Below are 24,621 nucleotides of genomic sequence, written 5' to 3'. Positions count from 1 at the left end.
CAAGACACCCTTACTATTTCCCAGTTCTATATTAAATCAGTGCTTCCCATGTGTTTCACGTGAAAGCCCTTTGCTGCCAGCAGATGATTTGGAGGACTTCTCTTGGCTGACTGTTTTCCCATAACATCCATCTTATTTTTCAAGGCAGCTTTCTAACCAGATTCTTCATTCTTTTCCCTTATGCTGCCCTTCCTTTTTTCTGAATTTCTCCTGCTTCTATAAAATTTCCATCTCCTTCCTTCTAGGCAGCCCCTTACATGTTGAACAACACATCTGTGATGGACTGAAACCATATTACTGGTTTGTGGGTTAATTGGCGTAAACGTTATTACAGCATCATGCAATCAGTTAAATTAATGCCTTTGGTTCATAATTCAGTTTTTTTTATAATAGAGCTAGTAGTGTACCCTTCAGTTCTAAAATAATGAAAGATGGAAAAAATGGATTTTAGGTATTGTATGATCTTCTATATTTATTTAACTGTTATTTAAAAAGGTGTAAATTTTTTTTGCTTCCCTTGTTAGTGGGCTGTGAAGCAGTGGTGAGTTTTTGTATAAAATGTCAAACCTGAGTACTGGGTGTGTCATTGATTTTAAACCATTTGGGCTGCAGCCACATTTCAGTAAGTTTTAGTAATTTATTTCATTGAGGATTTGTTTTGTGTGGCATGAATATATTTAGCACTTTTTTGTTAGTACTTGTGCATCAGTCTTCACAGTGGGTTTTAATCCTGACTCAGTCACTGTATATTTAATGTTTTCTCCCTTTGTCCAAGTTAGTTCTTGAGAGGTACTCTGATTTTCCTGTCACATCCCAAATATAAGCAGGTTACCTTTATTGGCCATATGAGAGTAGTCCTAATTGAGTGAGTGTGTATTGTGTGCGTTTAAAGAGCCTAGTAATCTGCTGGCATCCTGTCTAGAATATCATCATGGGTTGTAGCCAAGAATACCAGGATAGGCTCTGGCTTGCCTGCAATCCTGAAATGGATTAAGAATTTTAAAACAATTTTAAGACTAAACTGTAAACATGAGGTTAACAAGTGAATTTAAAAACAAACAAGATACTAAGATTACAAACAAGATATATTAGTCATGTGTCTCTATTTGCAGATCCAGTGCATCCAGGTCCTAATGTTCAGGTCAATTCATACAACTCAAATGAGGAACTCCCCAATAAACAGCCTGGAGGGTGAGGCAGAATTCCATTTGTGCATCCACAACTGAGTAGATGTGAAACACTTTTCTTTATAACTAGTAGTTACAGCATTATTTAGCTTTAGTTTTGATAAGTAAACAAGCCCGATGCTGAAAATTCTAAAATCAAAATAACTTTTTTAAATCTTTCTTTCCCTAGTGAGCTTGTATCCAATGTAACTGCTTTAGATGTGTATATTGATGCATTGCAGTACATTCCAGACAATGCCACCATAATAAAGGTAAGCCTTAACTAAGCTTTCTTGAGATGAGTCATAAAAAAGACGTATTTCATGTTAAACATTAAGTGCTAACATGATTAGGCACAAGTTAGAAACCTCTTCTTTAAACAGCTTATTACATTTATGTAATATAAATTAATTTTGAAGGCCAGGTTTCCTCATCAAGTTACAAGTGCAATAAGAGGGTTGTGCTTTGTGGTCAGTGAATTTTAGTCTAATGACATGAAAATGTTTTTCATAAAAATAGTTAGAATTTCATGCAATCTCTGGATGTGGCTTAGAACTCATGAAAGGTTTTATGAACTGCATGGTCAGTCATGCCCAAAATAGATTTTCTCTTTCTCATTGAAACTCATTCTTAGCCATCCTTTGTGAGCAGGGCTAGTAGTAAGTGCCTGATGCAGCAAGCGCTGCTGACAAGGTTATTAAAGCATGGATTTATATTAATGACATCTGACATCTGGAGAAGTAGAGGCGTGGGCGAAATCGAAAAAGACCAGTAAGCCGTCAGATTAACAAAAATGAAAGAATACGCAGGCATGCATGTCGTCGACAAACCACTTAAATATAGAGAACAAGTCAGAAACAGGAAGGCTGTGAACATGAATAAGCAAAAAAGCGAGGAGCACAAGAAATGCCAAAGGGTGAAGGTCAAGAGACAGTTTAAATGTACCAGCAAGTAGGAAAAAATGTCTGCCGATGTCTACATGATAACTGCCATTGTCAACTATATGCGGAAGGCATGTCCAGACGCTGCATGACAGAAGGAGGTTTGTATTTATTGTCTTTACCCGTGTGCTTTGCATATTTGTGATAAATCAAAATGCTTAAATTGTGGTTCATTTTTTAAACAGTTCAATATAACAATATATAAATATCAATAAATCAATGTCCCTAGAGTCAGTTTTGGGAGCCAGAGATCAGTCTGACACTTCGACTACCACCCATAGACCCTTATGTCTCCTCCTAGAGGTTCAGAGCCCATTAGAGAAAGAACCCATCTTTCTGCTTCGGTCTGTGCCCTGCCAAGTCATATGGGTAAGAGTCCAACTATGCGACTCTTGCTGACTAAACCCCCCATAAGGCCAGGTTCCAGGGTGGGTACCCGACTTCCATTTTCTATATGAGGTTACTGGGTCCTTGTTAGTTTTACTCATAATATTCATGTGAACTACATTTTGTGTAGTCCCTCAAATAGGACTAATTTGCCTTGGGTGACCCTACCAGGGGCTATTTCCCTGGACATAGTATCTCTTAGAATCATTGTGACACATAAACCTCTCCACCATAATAAGGTGCCGATTCACAGAGAGTTTAAGTAATGTTTGAACACATTTGCTTAGCATGCTGCCTCCTAAACCTGAATCCCGATAAGTGTTAGAAAATGGATGGATGGATAATAAAGCAATGATAATCAAACTTGGAACTAGTAACTCCACAATGTTTCAAGGAATTTGTTTCAAAATCAAGTTAATGGCTATTAACAAAACATTGAGGTTTTAAATATTTAGTTTTACTTTCTAGTGAACATATGAAAGGGGACCCAAAAATGCCCTGAACTGTAAAAAAAAAAAAAGAAGTTTATTATTATCTTACAGTAATTCCTATTTAGGCACCATCAAAATACTTCCCATGAGATGCAATATACTTGTCACACTTGTCCCAGCACTTCTTCCATTCCTGCAAACATTTCCTGTACCCATCGTTACTGTGTGTAGAACTTCATTGCAGTTTCAGTTTTAATTTTGGGAGTAAAAACATCAAAGTGAGTGAGATCTGACTAATACAGGAGATGTGAAACAACAATCATATTATTTTTGGTCAAAACGTTTTGACTGGTAACGCGATGAGTACATTGTCATGGTGCAAAATGCAGTTTTGCGTGCGCCACTGCTCCATACATTTATTTCTTGATGCTTACCTGCAGACACCTCAGCAGTTTAGTGTAATGTTGCTTATTAATATTCTGTTCATGGAAAAACTTTTTAATAACAAGTCAGTTATTGTCAAAAACAATGATCATTGTTTTGATGTTTGATGACTTAAGGGGCTTTTTTAGCTTGTGGTCACCTGCACAATTGTAGAATAAATATCAAAAATACACATCTCAGTCAACTCAATACAGTGCCACTTGGTAGACTGATTAACAGAACTGTAGGCATGCATGCATAGTTGATAACTACACTCTACTCCCATCCTATTGACTGATTTCTGGGAATTTTTGGGTCCCCCTCATACTGTACGGTATTTTATAAATTAAAGAGACACTCTTTGTGTTAATCTTGAGCAGTGGTAAGTTACAGACTACTGAAAGCAGCATAGCATAATAGAACATTTCCAAACCCACTTGTTAAGCCACTTGAGGCAGTGAAGTCTATCTTGCAACATTAGATTCAAAACAGGAAACAGCACTGGACAGGATGGTGATTTTTTGTTGGGCCCACTCAGTCATTCTCACATGGGGTCAATGTAGAATTGACAATGACTTACACTAATGTCTTTGGAATGAAAACTTCACAGAGAGAATAACACGGGATATGAACCAAGGGTGCTTGGTTCATGAGGTAGTCATGCTAACCACTGTGCCTCTGTCAGAAATAAATTTGTCTTATGCAATTTTAAATCTGCAGTAGTAGACCTTCTATGATCAGGCATTTGAATATTTCACATTGTTCAAAGCTTGTTTGTGATGTTCTCAGGGGAGCTGAATTTGAATCTAGAAGACTCCTAATTGTTTTTGATTTTTTCCTCTATTTGAAAGAACGTCATAATGTTTAGTATTCTCAGATGACTACATTTCATGTAAAATCACAGGTACCCTTATGTATGCCCCAAGTGGAGAAAATCTGACTTGTTCATTCTTTTCCAAACTTTTGCTACATTTCTACCTTTTGCATGTCTATATGAACATTGTATTCCAACAGAATTGTTTTAGAAATAATTTGAAAATTTGTCTAAAAACCTATGAAAAAGTTTTTATGACTCTTAACATCTTCCACAACCTAAAATTGTGCAATATATCAGCAGCTGCAAAATTTCTCATTTTTTCAGTGTGCTGAAATAAATTTTATTATTAACTTTTTGCCATCTCTTTTCTTCTATATGCAATACGCTAGATAAAGTAGATTCAGAAAGTACTCAGACCTTTTCACTTTCTACACAATTTCTTGTTGTACATTTAATTATAAATGGATACATTTGTCATTTTTGCCCATCAGACTGCCCTCAATAACCCATAATGTCAAAGTGAAAACATTTTTTAAAAAGTTTTAAAAACGTATTAAAAATCAAAAACTGAATTCTCTCATTCCTTTTAGCATGTATATTTTATAATTGATCTTTCTGCAAAATCAGTCATAACAAAATTTTTTACAAGAAATCATGAGTGTAAAAGTGATAGTATGCATTTACGGTTTGAGGGATTTATTGTACTCTTGTCTGTTTTGTAAAGTGTCTTGTGACTGCAATCTTTATGTAAGGTGCTGCATAAAATAAAGTCTGACTGATTATGTCTATGTATCTCTTATTCACAGGTAACAGGTCGTTTCATTCAAGCAGGAATAGATATTCCAGATATGCTGGCTCTTCCAGAGCTCCATTCTCCAGCAAGAAGCCCACAATTCCTATATCGCATGACTACAATGGAGGAAAAGAAGCTGGACCCTAAAGCACTGCTCTTGCTGACAGTGTACACTGTTGATGCAGAATCCGGAGGACTTAGTGGTATAGGTCAGAAATAAAGGAAACATACTGTAAACTTGTATCTTGGTGCACCTGTATTACTATAGTTGTATTGTGAATTGGAATAGAGAATCACAGTGCCATGAAAAAGTATTTGTCCTATGTCTGATTTTATATTTATTGCATATTTGTCTTTGTAAATATTATCATATTTTCATTAGTAAATGTTAGTTAAAAGTACTCTTGTTGAACAAATAACCATTTGTGACCAACATACACATATGTACACAAAAAAAGGTTCCATTAGTTGATCTTTTTTGAGTTTGAGTAGCAAAGACTGGAAACACTGGATTAATTAGAAATCAAAAGACAAGGAAAGGTTAGTTACTGATGGAAATACTCTTAAAAGGACAAAAACGAATTTGATGTAAAGAGGGAGCATAAATCTGATACTCCAAGAAATTTTATTTATTGTTGAATTAAGGCAAGCCTTATCTTCATCTTAAATTCAAAATTCAAGCAATGGTCCACTTGCCTTCACTTACTCACATATGCAATAAGCTAACAACTGCCTCTATGCCAATTAACGCATGCACTGTGACAACACTGTGACAGGAAGGGATTCCTGGAAACCAGTGTGACACAAATGCAGATAATGCCATCAGGGATGTGAAAATAACATAATAAATTATTAGGAATACAACTATAGGAAAATATAACAAACATGGAAAAATAATGCTAAACATTTGTAGATCTCGACAATTTACTACAAAAAGCTATGTGCAACCCAACATCCTGTCTCAGTAATTCAGAAAATCTTTATAGTACCTTTAGTAATAATGATAGCAACTGGACATTTCCTGTAGCTTGCTGATTGTTGTGGTGCTATGGAGAAATTTGAATCTAATCCTTTTTATAGAATGGTTTGGGGATCTTTGTGGATTTTCAGGCAAGAACTGCTCATTTCATTTCCTGTCAGTACATCTCAACAGACTGGAATTCCACACTTTGCAATGCATGGCTAACATTTGTAAAGACACAAGGAGGGTATGTTGACTAAAGGGTTGTGCTCTTTTTTTCGCTCTTTTGGTCCAGTCATGAATACTGGCATTGAGGCCTACGGAGCTCTAGATGTTGTTTAGGATTATTTGTGGCTTCATGGAGTTTTCATGCTACACTCAGCCACTCCTTGTTCTTGCAACATTTCAAACTTTCTTCTTTTCATTAATATGGATTTGACTTTTCTTCAGGTACAAATTAGAAGTGGATTTTTTTAATCCTCTCTGTAATTATAGACATTAGTAACTTTTCTACTGGAGATGGTTTGGAATTTATTTGGCTTATAGCATACTGTACCTCTAGAATCTGATTTTAAGAACCTAATATAATAAAGCATATACAGGGTATAGTTAGTCAGAATGAGTTTTATTGTTAACTAAAAATATTCATGCTAGCAGACCCCAATCATTGAATTAATTAGACTTTCTTCACCGCATGGGAAGCAATAAAATTTTCAAATGAAAATTGCATGTTTGTTAATTTTTGCAAATAAACACTAGCCGTTGATTGTCATTTTCATTAAGACTCTCCCATATATTCCAAATTAGACAAAGAAAAGAGGTCACAAAATTAGGTGTGAAAAATGCACAGCATTGTAGAAAATGAGACAAGGGGTACATTTTTTTTCCAGTTAGTGTTGTAGTCAGCCAGAGCCTATCTTGGCATCACTAGGTGGGAGGCAAAACCAACTGTGGCTGGACTGCTAGTTGCAGGACAGACTTACAAACACACCTACACTTGTTCATAATGAGGCAGTTTAAAGGGGTCAAAGAGAGAAACTGACACATCTTTAGAGTGTGCAGTGAAAACTGGAGTACAGTACTTAGTGAAAACCCATGTGAGCACAGGCAGAACATACAAACTCAGTAGTCACATTGACTGGGTTGAAATCTGACCCTAGAACTTTAGGGTCACTTGAGTTTTATATGGACAGCTGCCCAGCTGCTATTTATATTTATACTTGTAGTAAGAAATAAATAAATTACAATAGTTAACAACCAATTTAAATGGATTGAATTAAATAAATAAAAGAGCACCTTATTAATGAAGTAAGTGTGCATTACATTACTCAATTTAAGAATGAGCATGAAGTAAAGTGTTTATTTTTAGACACTTTTTTGAATGGTAACAATGTGATATATTTTTTCTTTTCTTTGGACTCCCTTTATTGGCCTTGTGGATTTGGCAGTTTTTGCCTTTCAAATCATGCAGACATTTTCTCTAGCAGATTAGTGACACATGCCTCATCTTCGTAAGATCCAGTAGATACTTTCTGCTTAGTCTTATATAGCAATTACTATAATAATCAGTAGTAATAACATTACTGCCATTTTCATTCTTAATATTTAATTAACACTTTTGTGCAAGGCTATTGCTGTACAGGAAGTAAATAATGAAACTTGAAGTGTGAAGCTTGATAAATGTTTATCTAACTGGAATATCTATTTTGTAGCCTTTCTTGAACATGTGTTTCCTTGCAGGGAGCTGCTTTGTCCATCTGTTTGATGAACATGGTCACTTAAATGTGGGAGGATTTCAACTCAGATTAAGAGGAGGAGTGCAATCAAAAGAAGTCACCCTCACTGAATCATCACTCAGCCGCTACCCCCGTAGTTCCTTGTTGCTCACTTTTAATCCGAATTTTACCTCACACCCTAGTAAGTAACACTCAGAGCTGCCACTCTCAGAGTATCACAGTCCCACCAGAATAAGCATTATCCCATGTTGGATTAATTGTAGTAGTCTCATTTAATTATTCACCAAAAGAATCTGTAGCATTTTCTTTATAGGCATTCATATTTTGAATTCTTACTTGTAATACTTCAGATATACCCCATAAAGGTAGGCCCTTGGTGTGCCTTTCAAACTCCTAAGGAATTGCTTGTCTTGGATGGCCCATAAAGCCATCCATCCATCCATTATCCAACCCGCTATATCCTAACTACAGGGTCACGGGGGTCTGCCGGAGCCAATCCCAGCCAACACAGGGCGCAAGGCAGGAAACAAACCCTGGGCAGTGAGCCAGCCCACCGCAGAGCTGGCCCATAAATGCCCAACATATTTTTGCACCAAGGGCCCATATCTTGTTAAATTTTAATAAAGGTAGACCAGTACTAAACATTATGTTTTCTTTTCCATTGCTAAGGATATTGTTCAGCCTCCGGAGAATCAGAGTACATTTTACCAAATGTTTGGGCCAAAACTCAATAAATCAGAATCGGATATTATCTCTTCTTTTGAGAAAGACGCCAAGTTTCCAACAACAGTGCAAGATATGTTAGAGTTACTGATGGAAAAGGAGCAAGCTTCAGGTAGTGAAACTCTCACATCATTTAAGCTTTTGAGATCAAAATGTTATTGCTTATGTTTTCACTGTAATTCCACCAATGTGATTTTCAAACATCTAACCAACGATTTATTGCATATATTAAAATAAGTAAGTGCTTGAAGAAATTTTCATTTTAAATCTCAGCTTAATCCAATACCGCTTGGCTCAGCCACATGTTCCTCCATTACATTATGAGGACGGCGCTAAAGAGATCCCCACTTTAACCTCATGTTAGGCATATATTTTTAGTTTGGATAAGTCACATGATCATAATTTATACTGTATATATTGTAAGAGAAAGACACGACTATGCTAAAGAGTTTGGGTACCATCCTTGATGAAATGAAAACAAAAGAAAATCATGCAACAATTGCGGAAAGGTCTTTTCAGACATGGGTTCAGGACAGAACTGATTTAAGATGGACTTCTGGCAGGAGGAGGTGCGTCCAGGTGAACAGACACCAGAAGTGATATCAGTGGTAGTAAAGCCGTCAATGTTGTTGTCTGCAGAGAGAGGAAGAGAAGAGATATTACTACACAACGCCAACCACTTGAGTGGTGGTTATTACCAGGACCAGAGCCCTTAAGCACACACACTATATAAATATATTGTACACACACAATATATAAATATATTCCCAAACCCACTTACTCCAATTGATAGTTATAGTACAGGACAGGTCACCAGTCCATTCCAGGGCCCACTCATGCACACACCCATACTTACACAGGGCCAATTTAGAATCATGAATAAAACTGTACATCTTTGGAGGAAAGTACAAGCAGGCATATAGAAAACATTCAGGCTTCACACAGACCCTAACCAGGTCTGGAATCTGAATTCTGATGCTGGATCTGTGGAGCAACAGAGCTAACTGTATAATGGCATTTTTTTATTGTGCAAGTTGTATTATTTTTATCAGCTAAGCTGGGCAAATCCAGAAAATTACCATTAAAACAGTTTAGCGCTCACATTTTCCAACATAATATTTACATTATCCAGAGCCAGTTCTGGAACCACATGGCAAGAATTTACCTAATATTGGACCCTGGTCCAGAACAGGACACACTCTTATTCAATATGAAGTTACCTTTAAGTCTATCGCAGAGCACACTTGTGTACACACCCACCCTCACACACAATGGTCTAGTTTAGAGCCTACAATCAACCTAACAAATGCAATACATCTTTATGATGTATGAGACAAGCCCACACAGACACTGGAAGAACATGAAAAGTGTACACATGCGGGAGCCAGCCCAGGATTTGAACTCAGGACCCAGCTGTGTGTTAGGATTGCTAACCACTGTACCACCTCATTATTATTATTACTGCAATTCATAATTCCTTGATTATCCTGTGTTTGGTATGTTATTATGCTTGTAGACATTTTTAAATCATGTTGATGTATAAATTTCCTATGATAATAATATCCACAAACTATTGCAGTATGTAAAAACAAATACATAATATCACAAGCACCATATTTCATTATTGATTCATTTAGATAGATAGATAGATAGATAGATAGATAGATAGATAGATAGATAGATAGATAGATAGATAGATAGATAGATAGATAGATAGATAGATAGATAGATAGATAGATAGATAGATAGATAGATAGATAGATAGTGGTGCTGCTTCATAGTTTGATTCAATATGGAGTCTTTACATTGTTCCCATGTTTGTGTTGGTTTTCTACAGGTTCTCCAGTTTTTTGTAATGTTAAAGACACCTGTTAGAGTGATTGGTATCTCCGAATTTACCCCTTTTAAATCAAGTGTGAGTAATCACACCTTATAATGAGCTGATATCCCATTTATGATTGTTTCCTACCTTGTGGCTAATGCTGCACAGATAGGTTCTGTCACTCTGGGAACAAAAATTGGCTCAAGTAATGTAGTGTTCTTTTTATAAAATATTTACTGTCCCTTCTGTGAAGCAAACAAAGAGATGCAGAGATCTAACTTAGTCTGAATACATCTTCCTTTTGTTTACCTATGTTTGTGACTTTAAATTGTTTTTATTATGTCTGTCTCAAAGGCAAAAACAAAGCTTTGAATTGTAGTTTTGAAGATATCAGATGAATAATAAAAGGTACACTTTTTATTATAAACACAGATTATAAATTCAGAAAACAGTGAACGTTACAAGCCATTATTCTCATTTTGTTAATTTAATGCAGAGTCACTGCATAAATGTAATTTTCTGCTAAGTACATTAAACAGGTGGCATGCTGCTGCAGTAAGTTAAAGGCATTGTTATTAAGTGACTTTGGTAGCTGCTGCTGTGTGCATGCTAGTGAGTGCCTGTGGTTGTCACTGTTACATGGAGTCTCTTTTTTCTGCAGTTCCTGCTGCTCAGTGGCTTAACTGGTATAAGGAGAGGATGGATGTCACAAAGCTGCTTTCATCTCAACAGTACCTCAGCATGAGCCATATGGTACACTACCGCCAACAAGCTGGCATTCGAATCCGAGTTGCACAAGCATTTGGACTTGCTGGTATGTAGTCCTTCAGCTAGCGTTGCCATTTTCAGTGACACTGCCAGGCTGACATTAATTTGTCAAGCTTAAAAGAAGTCACTGTTGCTGCAACCTAAGAGCAACAATTCTACACTAAGAGGCTATTACTAATGGCCCTGAAAGATATTTGCATCAATCTCTCCTTCCCTCATCTTTATTAGTTTTGAAATATCTTCAAATTTAACTAAGATGTTTAATCAATATAGTTCAAAAAGATATACAGTATGAGGTTGGATGCAATGCCTCTGGGTACCATTACTCAATAAGCAAGACTGAGTTATGTTTCTAGAGTGAAGAGAAGGGTTCTCTTAAATAATGACATTATATTTGACACTGTGCAACAAAAAATGAGCTTCTATTTCAAGCCCTAATTTCAAAAAGCTTAACCCTTATCGTCACTGACTGCCTCTCATTCACTTTGGATACATGTCAACAGGGAGAGGGGTTTGTTGTAGAGGAATCTAAATTAAAAGTCTTCATTGTTTTCCTTTGTCATTTCACAGCTGACGGCTTATATGTGAACGCTCTGGCAAGAATTCTGAAAGGAGATGCCAGTCAACATCTCCCAGAGCTCCCAGGGCACTGGGGCGGTGAGGAGAAGTTTCTCAGTCATCGGCATGATTTTGCAAGTCTCCAGAGATCTCCACGCTGGACCGATCCATCAGTGGTGTGTACGATAAATCAAAGTCAAACACCATTATGGCAAAAGGAATATCCAGTGTATTCTAAATCTCTTCAAAATGTTAGGAGAAATTGTGCATGAGTGAAAATGCGTTTAACAGTTTATTTTTAAGTGGTGCTTTTTTTATAGTGAAAAATTGCACTCATTTTGCATATAGCAGATAAATTCAGAATCAGTATTCACACTTTTTTAATTTCTCCTATTTACTGTGTATATTTTGGATGCATTACACAATGTAAAATATGTTTTATCCAAAACTGTCTTAATTCTTACAGACTTTTTTAAGATTACTGCAAATATGTTTTAGTGTGTTTTCAGGACTGACATTCTTAAGGCCTAAACAACTTGGAAGCGACATAAATTGGCAATTTGAAATTCCTACTCATGTGAAGATGTCTAAAATTATTCATGAAGGTGTACACCAAATAAGTATTCATGAGTGGTACTTAGGAGCTCCTCCAATTTCTTAAATAAGTGGGCTTATACTGGAACACCACCTGATTAGACCTGAGAGTTGGCACTTAATGATGAAGCTGCACACCCCAGTGAAACATTCTAGGTACAGCATTAGGATTTTACCCGCTTACTAATATGGTGTACAGGGTTTGAAATGCTTCTTGTTGCTTTTTTAGTAACTCACCCAGCTTTGGAAAATAGTTATTTTAAGACTTTACAAATGTGTTAAAGCTTGTCTGTGCTTAGTAAAATTTAATGAAGTCATAAAAAAGCCTGTCTAGGGGTATTAGTGGCATTTATACAATTGTACGAATACATGCAAAGTTGGGCCTTAAGGCATGCCTTTATGCATGAGAGATTATGATTTGTGCCCATGATAATAATGATTGAATATGATGCCAATTAGTATAGCGATTAATGTCCTGTTAACAGCTGTCTCAGTCTTTGAGGACGGCCCTTGATTTCTGAGTAGAGCTGTCTATTGTGGATTACAAGTGTGTGTGTGCAATTCTTGAAGTTTTTTTTTCTGCCAATCACAATCAAATGGTGAAAGTGCTTGTGCAACTGATGTCAAAGACAGGACACAGTAATGGCAGGTTTCAGTTCTACTTAATCCCCAAATTTTTGCATGAGACCTCCCTAATATTATTGTTATTATTATTATTAATTGGCACACATCACTCACATTCTTTTCATATGTTGTATTTTTATGTTGGGATCATTGCCTAATTAAGTGGCTCACTCAGGACTGCATGACGAGTCATAGGCAGTAATTAATATGACAGCTTTGTGGTTTACAACGCAATGTGCCACTTACTATACTACCCCATCTAAATGCAATTCTTTTACATTATATATTGTACTAGCAAAATACCAGTGTTTCGCACAGGAGAAGTAGTGTGTTAAACAAGTTATCAAAAAAAAAAGGAAACATTTTAAAAATAACGTAACATGATTGTCAATGTAATTGTCGTAGGCTTATTTTAGTATTGAGAGTTAATTTGATGATTGTAAAGAGTTTTAATTTATGATTGTAAATGTTGTGTATGAGAAATGTACATTTTTAGGATGTAAGGATCTCTTTGTAAACGATGTTTACAGTTCTGCCCTCATGCTGTAAAATGACCAAGCTGTCTGCTGAGCTTACTGTTGAGCATGCAACATACAGTTGGCCATGTGAGAAGCAATCTTGTGTCAAGTCAATGCCAACCTTTTTTACAGTCTGACCCTGTGACTTATTTATTGTAATAGCGAAGCAGACCCTTACTGGAAATTGGAGGCATTTCAAGTGGAATGGGAGGTCAGAGGGTACGAAAGGGATGCGAGGAATGAGTACAGTCTCCCCTGAGCCAGTTCCAGTTAAGACAGTTGCCTCAATGAGGTTCCTGTGTAGAGATTTGATGTGAAGCCTGGTCCCGTTACAAGGTTTTGATGGTTGTAAGTTTTGTAGTAACATAATTGGTGCGAGAATGCGGAGGCATGCCCAGAGGATTAAGAGTGTAAAGAAACTAAATGAAAAGGCAGGAGTCACCAGCAAGAAGACGTGAAGCAAAGCAAACAATAACAGGCTTGAAGTGGTAGAGTAAAGAAGAAGGGAACAGTGAGCACAATGAACAGCTGAGGAATGTAAGGAAGTGAGTGAGGACGCACATGAGCGCGGGATGTCGTTAATGTATATAGGCATGGAGCCAAACCACATGGTAGGTGCGTGGACAACGGCCATGTGGAAAAAGGAAGAGGGACTGGGGGCAACCCTTGTGCGTCTCTGCCGTGAAATAAATCCTCTGTTAACAGAAATAAGGAATGAAACCGCCAAAAGGAGAGGTCAGTTCCAAAAGTCCCTTATGGCATAATGGTGAGAACTGCCAAAAAGAAGACGTTATTTTCGAAAGTTTGTTATGCGGCACGGTGCGAAATGAAACATACTTAACGTTTGTAAGTACAGTATAAAGGATGAGCATGGGAAATTTGGGCTTCCTATGTATATTGGAAGTTGCAGAAATAGTGAGGAGGAGTTTTCCCTATCTATATATACAGTTTAGGGGGTACACCCATTTCCCCCCCTTGGGTATTGTAATAGGACATGAAACATACCTAACTTTTGTAAGCACACTGCAAGGAATGTCATGCGAAATGTCAGCTTCCCACCTATATGTAAAGTGGGAGAATTAGTGATGAGTCAGTGAGGGCTTTGCCTTTTATATGTATAGATTCCCTGTTTCTGTACTCTACTCTGTTTTGATTTTAAAAAAGAAAAACTTACAGAGGTGTACATATATAAGATATTTTGCAAAAATGTGGTAAACATAATTTTTGTTAATTTTTGTAAATGGCTGCTCCTTATTTTCTACTCTATGACAAGGAGACTGAGGTGTACCGTCCATCACCATGCAGACATTTTAGGAGTTTTTCATTCATGCGTTATTGATATTATACACACTGTCATCATGTTTTGTGAATTAGCTGAATATCAATTATTTTAATTCCCACTTTTATTCTGCCAGACCCAACAGACAAAATTGAATTTTGTACACATACATGAAATCATAGAAAGTAATTTTTTCTACATTTCAGTGCAATGTAATATTAATTTTCCTCTACACAATACAGAAATAAAATATGAAAAGTTTCTTTATGTCCAATTTCTGTTTACAGGCCTGTAGCCAGCAGACAAATTTAATAAATTTATTATTCAGTGATCCATTTTCATTACATAATAATGGAGGGCATGGCTCAGGAACAAAACATGAGCAAGTCCGGGATGAAGCACACATGTTTACACTCACCTAGACCAGATCAGGTTAGATTTGCCATCCATCCATCCATCCTCTTCCGCTTATCCGAGATCGGGTCGCGGGGGGCAGCAGCTTGAGCAGTAATACCCAGACTTCCCTATCCCCGGCCACTTCTTCTAGCTCTTCCGGGAGAATCCCGAGGCGTTCCCAGGCCAGCCGGGAGACATAGTCCCTCCAGCGTGTCCTGGGTCTTCCCCGGGGCCTCCTCCCGGTTAGATGTGCCTGGAACACCTCACCAGGGAGGCATCCAGGAGGCATCCTGATCAGATGCCAAAGCCACCTCATCTGACTCCTCTTGATGCGGAGGAGCAGCGGCTCTACTCTGAACCCCTCCCGGATGACTGAGCTTCTCACCCTATCTTTAAGGGAGAGCCCAGACACCCTACGGAGGATACTCATTTCAGCCGCTTGTATTCGCAATCTCGTTCTTTCGGTCACTAACCATAGCTCATGACCATAGGTGAGGGTAGGAACATAGATCGACTGGCAGATTGAGAGCTTTGCCTTACGGCTTACTTACTTGAGATACTTGAACTCCTCCACTTGAGGCAGGATCTCGCTCCCAACCCTGAGAGGGCACTCCACCCTTTTCCGGCTGAGGACCATGGTCTCGGATTTGGAGGTGCTGATTCCCATCCCAGCCGCGTCACACTCAGCTGCGAACCGATCCAGAGAGAGCTGATGATCACGGCCTAATGAAGCAAACAGGACAACATCATCTGCAAAAAGCAATGACCCAATCCTGAGTCCACCAAACCGGACCCCCTCAGCACCCTGGCTGCACCTAGAAATTCTGTCCATAAAAGTTCTGAAGAGAATCGGTGACAACTCTCACTGGAAATGGGTTTGACTTACTGCTGGCAATGCGGACCAAGCTCTGACACTGGTTGTACAGGGACCGAACAGCCCTTATCAGGGGGTCCGGTACCCCATACTCCCAGAGCACCCCCCACAGGATTCCCCAAGGGACACAGTCAAACGCCTTTTCCAAGTCCACAAAACACATGTAGACTAGTTGGGTGAACTCCCATGCACCCTCCAGGACTCTGCTAAGGGTGTAGAGCTGGTCCACTGTTCCACGACTAGGACGAAAACCACACTGTTCCTCCTGAATCCAAGGTTCGACTATCCGACGGACTCTCCTCTCCAGAACTCCCGAATAGATTTTTCCAGTGAGGCTGAGGAGTGTGATCCCTCTGTAGATGGAACACACCCTCCGGTCCCCCTTCTTAAAGAGGAGGACCACCACCCCAGTCTGCCAATCCAGAGGCACTGTCCCTGATGTCCATACCAAGACAGCCCTACAACATCCAGAGCCTTGAGGAACTCCGGGCGTATCTCATCCACCCCCGGGGCCCTGCCACCAAGGAGTTTTTTGACCACCTTGGTGACCTCAGTCCCAGAGATGGGGGAGCCCACCTCTGAGTCCCCAGGCTCTGCTTTCTCATTGGAAGGCATGTTAGTGGGATTGAGGAGGTCTTCGAAGTACTCCTCCCACCGACCCACAATGTCCCGAGTTGAGGTCAGCAGCGCACCATCCCCACCATATACAGTGTTGACACTGCACTGCTTCCCCCTCCTGAGATGCAGGATGGTGGACCAGAATCTCCTCGAAGCCGTCTGAAAGTCGTTCTCCATGGCCTCCCCAAACTCCTCCCATGCCCAAGTTTTTGCTTCAGCAACTACCGAAGCCGCATTCCGCTTGGCCTGCCGGTACCTATTAGCTGCCTCCAGAGTCCCACAGGACAAAAGGGTCCAGTAGGACTACTTCTTAAGCTTGACAGCATCCCTCACCGCCGGTGTCCACCAACGGATTCGGGGATTGCCACCACGACAGGCACCGACCACCTTACGGCCACAGCTCCGATCAGCCGTCTCAACAATAGAGGCATGGAACATGGCCCATTTGGACTCAATGTCCCCTACCTCCCTCGGGACGTGGTCGAAGTTCTGCCGGAGGTGGGAGTTGAAGCTACTTCTGACAGGGGGCTCTGCCAGACATTCCCAGCAGACCCTCACAACATGTTTGGGCCTACCAGGCCTGACCGGCATCCTCCCCCACCATCGAAGCCAACTCACCACCAGGTGGTGATCAGTTGACAGCTCCACCCCTCTCTTCACCCGAGTATCCAAGACATGTGGCCACAGGTCTGACGACACGACCACAAAGTCGATCATCGAATTGAGGCCTAGGGTGTCCTGGTGCCAAGTGCACATATGAACAAACCCTATGCTTGAACATGGTGTTCGTTATGGACAATCCGTGATGAACACAGAAGTCCAATAACAAAACACCACTCGGGTTCAGATCGGGGGTGGGGGGGGTTATTGGTTGCATTCCTCCCAATCACACCCTTCCAGGTCTCACTGTCATTGCCCACGTGAGCATTGAAGTCTCCCAGCAGTACGAGGGAGTCCCCAGAAGGTATGCTCTCTAGCACCCCCTCCAGGGACTCCAGAAAGGATGGGTACTCCAAACTGCTGTTTGGTGCATACGCACAAACAACAATTAGGACCCGTCCCCCCACCCGAAGGCAGAGGGGAGACTACCCTCTCGTCCACCGGGGTAAACCCCAATGTACAGGCTCCAAGTCGGGGGGAAATAAGTATGCCCACACCCGCTCGGCGCCTCTCACCGGGGGCAACTCCAGAGTGGTACAGAGTCCAGCCCCTTTCAAGGAGATTGGTTCCAGAGTCCAAGCTGTGCGTCGAGGTGAGCCCGACTATATCTAGCCGGAACCTCTCAACCTCACGCACAAGCTCAGGCTCCTTCCCCTTCAGAGAGGTGACATTCCACGTCCCAAGAGCCAGTTTCTGTAGCCAAGGATCAGACCGCCAAGGTCCCTGCCTTCGGCCACCATCCAACTCACACTGCACCCGACCTCCTTGGCCCCTCCCATAGGTGGTGAGCCCTTGGGAAGGGGGACACACGTTGCCTCTTCGGGCTGTGCCCGGCCGAGCCCCATGGGTGCAGGCCCGGCCACCAGGTGCTCGCCATCGGGCCACACCTCCAGGCCTTGCTCCAGAGGGGGGCCACGGTGACCTGCGTCCAGGCGAGGGAAAACGCTGTCCAAATTTTTTATTCATCATAGGAGGTTGTGTTGAACCGCACTTTGTCTCATCCCTCACCTAGGACCAGTTTGCCTTGGGTGGCCCTACCAGGGGCATAAAGCCCCTAGGATCACTGGGACACGCAAACCCCTCCACCATGATAAGGTGGCGGTTCGAGGAAGGGGTTACATTTGCCAAACAACCTAATAGGCATATTTTTAATGTATGGTATGAAACTGGGTCACCCAAAAAAAAAACGTTGGTCTGTGGGACGAGAATTGCTGCATACTCCATATGGATACTGACTGGGTGGGAATAAAACTTGTGCCAGGTTGTGAATCAGTAGTGCTAAACCCTGCTCCACCATGCTACCCCCCCAAAAAATATCAACCATGTATTATTTTAGCACCTACCACAGAGTGGGCCATTACTCTGTATTTCTGTGCAAGAACAGAGAAGACACTTTAGCTCCTTAGTACCTAAGACTGACAATCAGGTCATCCCTTTTTGGGTCTCTAGACCGCTGTAGCATATACCAGCACCATTGGCTATATTGACACTCTTTTCCTGCACTCAGCACTTTATACATTGCTTCATCTGTTTAATTGTTAGAAATGTTTTGGCTTTTACACTTTCTTTAATTATGATTGTATTGTATGTGACCTCATACTTAATTATCCATGTGGTTTGATAGGAATTCAGCTCCATTCTACCTGTGTTCAGTATGGTAACTATGAAAAGCACAAAGCACAGCATGTTTTTTTCCATAAACATATAGTCATAATGAGAATCATAAGGGAACAAGGTGTGGTTGTGGCATCTACAGTGGTTTTCAAATGGATAAACATGCTTATATTTAAGGCCCATTATATAATCAACGTTCATGTTGAAGTTTTAATAGCATTGGTTGGGAACAAAACAGAACAAACCCATAAACAATATAGGAAATCATTATTAGTTAATATTTAATATAAGTTCATAAAACTTTCTAGATTTCAAGCACTACTCTGGATACATTGCTTAATCCAATTTTCCATCTCATTGCTAAGTGTAGCACAATGATCATTTTTTTTCTGCTGCCAGACTATTTTATTGCATTACAGAAAGAAAAAAATCATACTTGGGAATTTACAGTTTTATTTCTTTTTCTGACTACATCAAAAGTCACAGTTTAAAAGTCCCATTTTTAAAAAAAAAGATCTTGTATATTTAGTTTACATGATGCTGCTGCTGCTACTACTATGGGCCCTGTGATTCCAAGTTGGATTAAGTGGGTTTAATAATGGATGGCTTTCCTGGCATACAAAGACCTAGGATGGTATGAAACTCAAATAGGGTACAGCAAATATCTCAGAGAGAGAGGAAGGAGTATGTTGGTGAATCAATTTAGGGTAAAATGAAGGGAACCGCAATAGGGCAGCATGCTGCATCTAGTTAGAAAGTAACTTCCATCCATCCATTTTCCAACCCGCTGAATCCGAACACAGGGTCACGGGGGTCTGCTGGAGCCAATCCCAGCCAACACAGGGCACAAGGCAGGAACCAGTCCTGGGCAGGGTGCCAACCCACCGCAGTAGAAAGTAACTTGAAAGTAATTATTCTGTTTATAATGCAATTGAGTTAGATGTCATTGGGAGGAGTCAGATGTCAAGGAGCCATCCCCTAAACTGTAATGTAAAGTAATAATAATGAAAGAATGTTAAGACTAAAGTGTTGAAAATTACGACAGGAGTAAGTAAGGAAGAGTCCAGCCATTAGTTTAAGAAAAATAATATGGGGGGTCAAATAAAAGTTATTTAAGGGTAAACTTTGGAGAAATGTTAGGAGTTTTTCTTCACAGAGAGAGCTATACAGAAAAGGAACTAGTTATAAAGTAATGTAATCAAGGTTAGTACTTTGAAGACCGTTAAATCTCGACTCTACAATATTTTGATAAAGGTCGGCGACCTGGGAAGTGATGAGTTTTTTCAGGCTGAATGGTCTGCTCTCCTCCAAATATGTTTTACATATGCTTATGATCTTATTCCATGTACATACATTCTATTCGCCTCATTTGTTCTATAAAGTGTTTAGCATTACATCATCAGAGTAATTAAATGTACCACATTTTGGTAAAATGCACTGGTACCTCAAATGGTATAAAGAACTCATTAAATTATTACTTTCATTTTGTTTCATTTTTGGATGTATCATTTTGTTTTTTATTTTTGTTTACCTTATTACTAGTTTTGTAATATCGTTACACTATCATTTTTTGACTGTTCTTCCCAATTGCCAACACTATATACTGTATTATGTTCATGGGTGCTATCCAGTGCCCTGAGACAAAGACTGGAATCCTTTGGTACTGTGTCTCTTTAGAGAATCCTTGGCTACCGCTAGTTTGGCTTTGTGTCGAACGAGCGGTTGCTCTCAGAGTTCCTAATGAAGCACATTACCTGTATTGTGAGGGAGTGTCAATTACGCCACTATAACCATGCGGTGCAAATCCCTGAGGGTAATCTGGCTCACAAGATCCTCATTGTTAAGGACCTGAGCGGCTGGACCAGGCCAAGGGAACACCCACGTAACACCTGGTCATTTCCAAGGGGTGAGATTGGACTGCATGTCTGCCTGGTTGCTAACCGGGATCCCAAGTTGTTTCATCATGTGGTGGGTGCGGCAACATGCTATACCAGCACATGCTCCCCAACCTGACCTGACCTAAATGCTTTTTTCTCAAAAAAGTTATTTTATGTTGCCATCTATTGTTTGAATTATTTTTAATGTTGTGATAGTAATGTAACCGCATTGCCATTTGCGGTTTCTGTTTTGTTCACAAGCCCCAGCATTTAATGCTGATGATCACAGGTGCAGCTGCTTTGTGACCTGATGATGCCTCATGGTGCTTATGATGCTTATTCCTGTTTAAGATGGCAGTGTCTGTCACTCAGTGGCCTAGTTTTAACCTATTAAACAAACACAAATACCAATTCACTTTTTAAGTATAGTTAGAGGCAAGTCACAAATGGAATGTTTGGCAAATTTAGTCTGACTTTTCTTTTGTTTTTTTTGTATTGGCTGTGTTGTTCAGATTTGATGAGTCTCTCTATTCCTGACCCTTGCTTGCATTTTGACTACAATGCTGACTCTGTCTTTTGTAGTTTAATCCATCTCCTGATTTTCTTGTTGACCATTTGAATCTCTAAATCTTTCTAGAAACCCTGATAGAGTAGTATCTCCATTTTAGTAACTAGTTTTGTTGATTTTTGTGTAATGCATCTGAGTCATTTTTCATTTTTATTTAGCAAAAATGACTTAGTTCAAGTTCATTTGGACTCCCCAATTTTTAAATATACATTAAACTCTCACTTTTTACTTTGTTCAAAATTCAAGCCAACTACTGTGCTGTCATACAGTATAGTGAAATAAAGTATTTGAACAGCTTCCAGCTGTACTAATGAAAACCATCATAAATATGAAACATCTGTAATTTTGCATGGTTTTGAAGCAATTAGTGTTGTTCATATTTAAGGGAATAAATAACTGTTTTATTATCATGTGACATCCCATGATTTAATCTATTGGAATGTTGGTCAAGCTTTGGGAGGATGTCTCAGTTTTCCAGTTATTGTCCTTATCCCTAATCTACCAGATAGCCACAGAGGCCATCTTAATGCTGTATATTACTTTATAACTCATTGTGGCCAAACTACTTACTGACATCACTTTGTCAGGCCTTTCTCTTGCAGCTGTCTAGAAAGTATAATTCCTCAACCACCATATGAACTTAGTATTTAAGCAGGGTTCTTAATTCTGTTTTTTGACTTTAATTGTTTTCCTTGCCATGCCTTTTTATTGTTTTGACAAGTTTCATGTTACAGTGTTTGTGCCTGATCCTTGTTTCTTGTTTTGTCTGATTGGTTTGGTAGTTTTTGTTCACTTCATCATGTCTTTGTGTCCTGCTGGCTGATTCAAGTTTTCACATTTAGCCTTTAAATAATTGGTTTTGATTTCCTCATGCTGCCATAGACCCACCATGCTCACTTAAGCTCAGATATCAATCTTTATGGAAAGAGTAAGCAGTCTTGAGGTTTATGATACCTCACTTTTGCCTGTTGTTTATGAATAAAAAAACAGTTTGAACTGTACACATTTTAGAAAGTACAGTATCCCTGAATACTGTATATTAGTGCAATAAGAAAGAGGCAGTTTATCATAATGGCATTCTCATCTTTTCCCAGGTACTTCATCCTTACTTTGATATGAAAACTGTCTTGTTGGTTGTGTTTTTTGGCCTCAAAGCAGTGTATAAACCAGATCCGAGTGGGAATCAGCATGGCAGAGTTGTGTCCCGCTCTGGGAAAGAACTGAATTTCTCTGCCATGTCACACTTGGGATGGGCAGCAGTACCTCTCTTTGAAAGGTAAGAATTAGTCAATTAAGAGAAAAGGCCGTGTTTTGTGGTTACACTATGCCTATTTTCCATTACCTCGCTTACAGATATTTATAGACATTGTAGAGCAAATTAAAGTAGAAAGTGATTGCCATTTTATTGTTCTTTTGAGTGTAAGTCATTGCTCTGTATTGCTCATTCTGCTTTGGCTCATTAGATGATAATGCCAGTTGTGTGCTGAAGATTTATTTGCACTTGGCAGTACTAAATGATTAGGACCTTTTATTATGAAGAAATATGTTCCTATTTATCCGTCACTTGAAGATAATGATATACATCATAAGACTAGTCTCAAGGTTGCCAGCCTAGCAGTAGACATTAACTTTCCATTTTATTATCTGCCTTATTGAAGTTTAATTTAGGCTGCTTGCTTCCAGGTTAGATGGAGAAAAGACATTCTACTGCCAGAATGGCTTACAAAAATAATAAACCTGATATCTCATTGAAACTTTTCTGAGTATGTTGCATATTATTAGATTTATACTCAAAAATGTAGAAGAGTGCAGTAGTTTATACCTATTTTATTATATTTGTCTTATGTCACATTACTGCTCCCGACTTTTCTGTATTTTTGCTTCCAAGTGTTCATCCAGTCAGACAGTGCATGCTCCATTTCATTTTTTCTTTGTCCAGTTATTACATAAGGAATCCCATCATGAATTTTGAGATTGGATATTGCCTTCATCATTCACTTGGGGAGCCATATTTTAGTGATCACCTGTAATAAACGAGTTTACAGATATGTATACTTGACAGCTTGCTGCAGCAGGTCATTTTTTAAGCATGCAGTGTTACAGATTGATCGTGTGTAAACCTCCGTCATGCCAGGTGTTGCCAAGAGACTTCCCTTGTGTCCTTAGTGTAAATCTCGTCCAGTAACACTGGCCTCAAGTTAACATATAGCCACTAAGTGGTTTTAAATCTGTTTCTTGTGCTTCTGTCATTTTCTAAAATTTATTTGGTTTGCCACAAATCTACGATGATTTTACTTATGTTTAATTTATTATAGAAATGTGTTCTAATTTAGGTTTTAAAAATTATACAACAATTACTTTATACTATTTGTGTCTTTAGAACGTGAACTGTGCCATTTTTCCTAAAAGATGGTAATCCTAAGGGTTCTTTCCCTAAACAGATCGATTATCACACATGTACAGTATATGAAGTATATGAAACAATAAATAGCTTTATTTTGTAGATACTGTCAACTAAAAGAGCCTGCATCTGTCAACTCTCTCTTTACCATTAGTGAATTCCTCACACACTTTTTGCAGTTACCTTTGCCAGAGGTTGAGATATAATTGATTTAGTGAGCTTTAATTCTGGGATGAGTGGATGGGAAATATGCCTTTTTCTTTCATAATTTTCTGGTAATTATATTTTGAAGTGTCATTCCACAATCCAAGTTACAGATATCATGTATAACGCAACAGCCAACTCAATACAGCTGGAAAATGCTGATAACTATATTTCTGGTTGGTTTGTTTGTTAACTTCATAAAAAAGCTCCTTTGCTTCTGAACCAATCTGTGTTGCTGTAATGTTTCTACAGTATATGTTTTGTTTAGAATTATTAAATATGTTTGTGGCCATGCATAGGATTTACATGAACAGAATGGCCATCTATGTATCTCACATAAATGTAAATGGTCCAAGTACATATGAGTCAAACCAAAGTATGCCGGACACAAACAGAAAATCTATTAAAAGAGATAGAGTGACAGTTGAAGGGACCAATCAACAGCAGTTAGAATGAAAAGGGTGGAGAGGTGCAATTAGCAGTTCATTGATTAATGTCCCAGAACAAGGGTACAGAAAGGTTATGATCAAGTAAGTTAGATTGACAAGAATTAATCTGAATTTAATGCTTAAAGGACTAAGTACTCTATTGTTTTTCTGGGCCATCAGATGTTATATTAATTTGTAATATAAACACAATTTTATGTAAGCATATTGGTATTTTGATGGGTATTCATTTTAATAGGCAGGAATTTCACTGTACTCTGTACATCTGGCAACGATGATCTTATAAACCTATAACTACAGTAAATCTGGAGAAAAATAGGTACACACACATATATATATATGTATATGTAAATAAACTGATGGATCTTTTTAAAGTTGAGTTACTGTGTGTATTTTGGCAAATAATAATTTTAGGCTCAAAA

The 24,621-nt window shown here is 39.0% G+C and overlaps 1 protein-coding gene across 1 annotated transcript in view; it reads left to right on the top strand.

Moving 5' to 3' along the window:
• The window catches only part of LOC114655653 (uncharacterized), a 65,439-nt gene extending 54,431 nt beyond the window's left edge, over positions 1-11,008 (top strand). Inside the window, exons 14-19 of the mRNA XM_028806786.2 lie at positions 1,113-1,191; positions 1,357-1,438; positions 4,972-5,167; positions 7,660-7,836; positions 8,325-8,490; positions 10,862-11,008. Of these exons, the coding sequence (XP_028662619.2) occupies positions 1,113-1,191; positions 1,357-1,438; positions 4,972-5,167; positions 7,660-7,836; positions 8,325-8,389 (599 nt within the window). The 3' untranslated portion in view covers positions 8,390-8,490; positions 10,862-11,008. The remainder of the gene's footprint in view (positions 1-1,112; positions 1,192-1,356; positions 1,439-4,971; positions 5,168-7,659; positions 7,837-8,324; positions 8,491-10,861) is intronic.
• The last annotated feature ends 13,613 nt before the right edge of the window (positions 11,009-24,621 follow it).

The sequence above is a fragment of the Erpetoichthys calabaricus genome, chromosome 8, assembly GCF_900747795.2.
Source record: "Erpetoichthys calabaricus chromosome 8, fErpCal1.3, whole genome shotgun sequence".
Classification (NCBI taxonomy): Eukaryota; Metazoa; Chordata; class Cladistia; order Polypteriformes; family Polypteridae; genus Erpetoichthys; species Erpetoichthys calabaricus.
The sequence above is the reverse complement of the archived record's forward strand: the minus strand, read 5'-3'. Positions and strand labels throughout refer to the sequence as shown.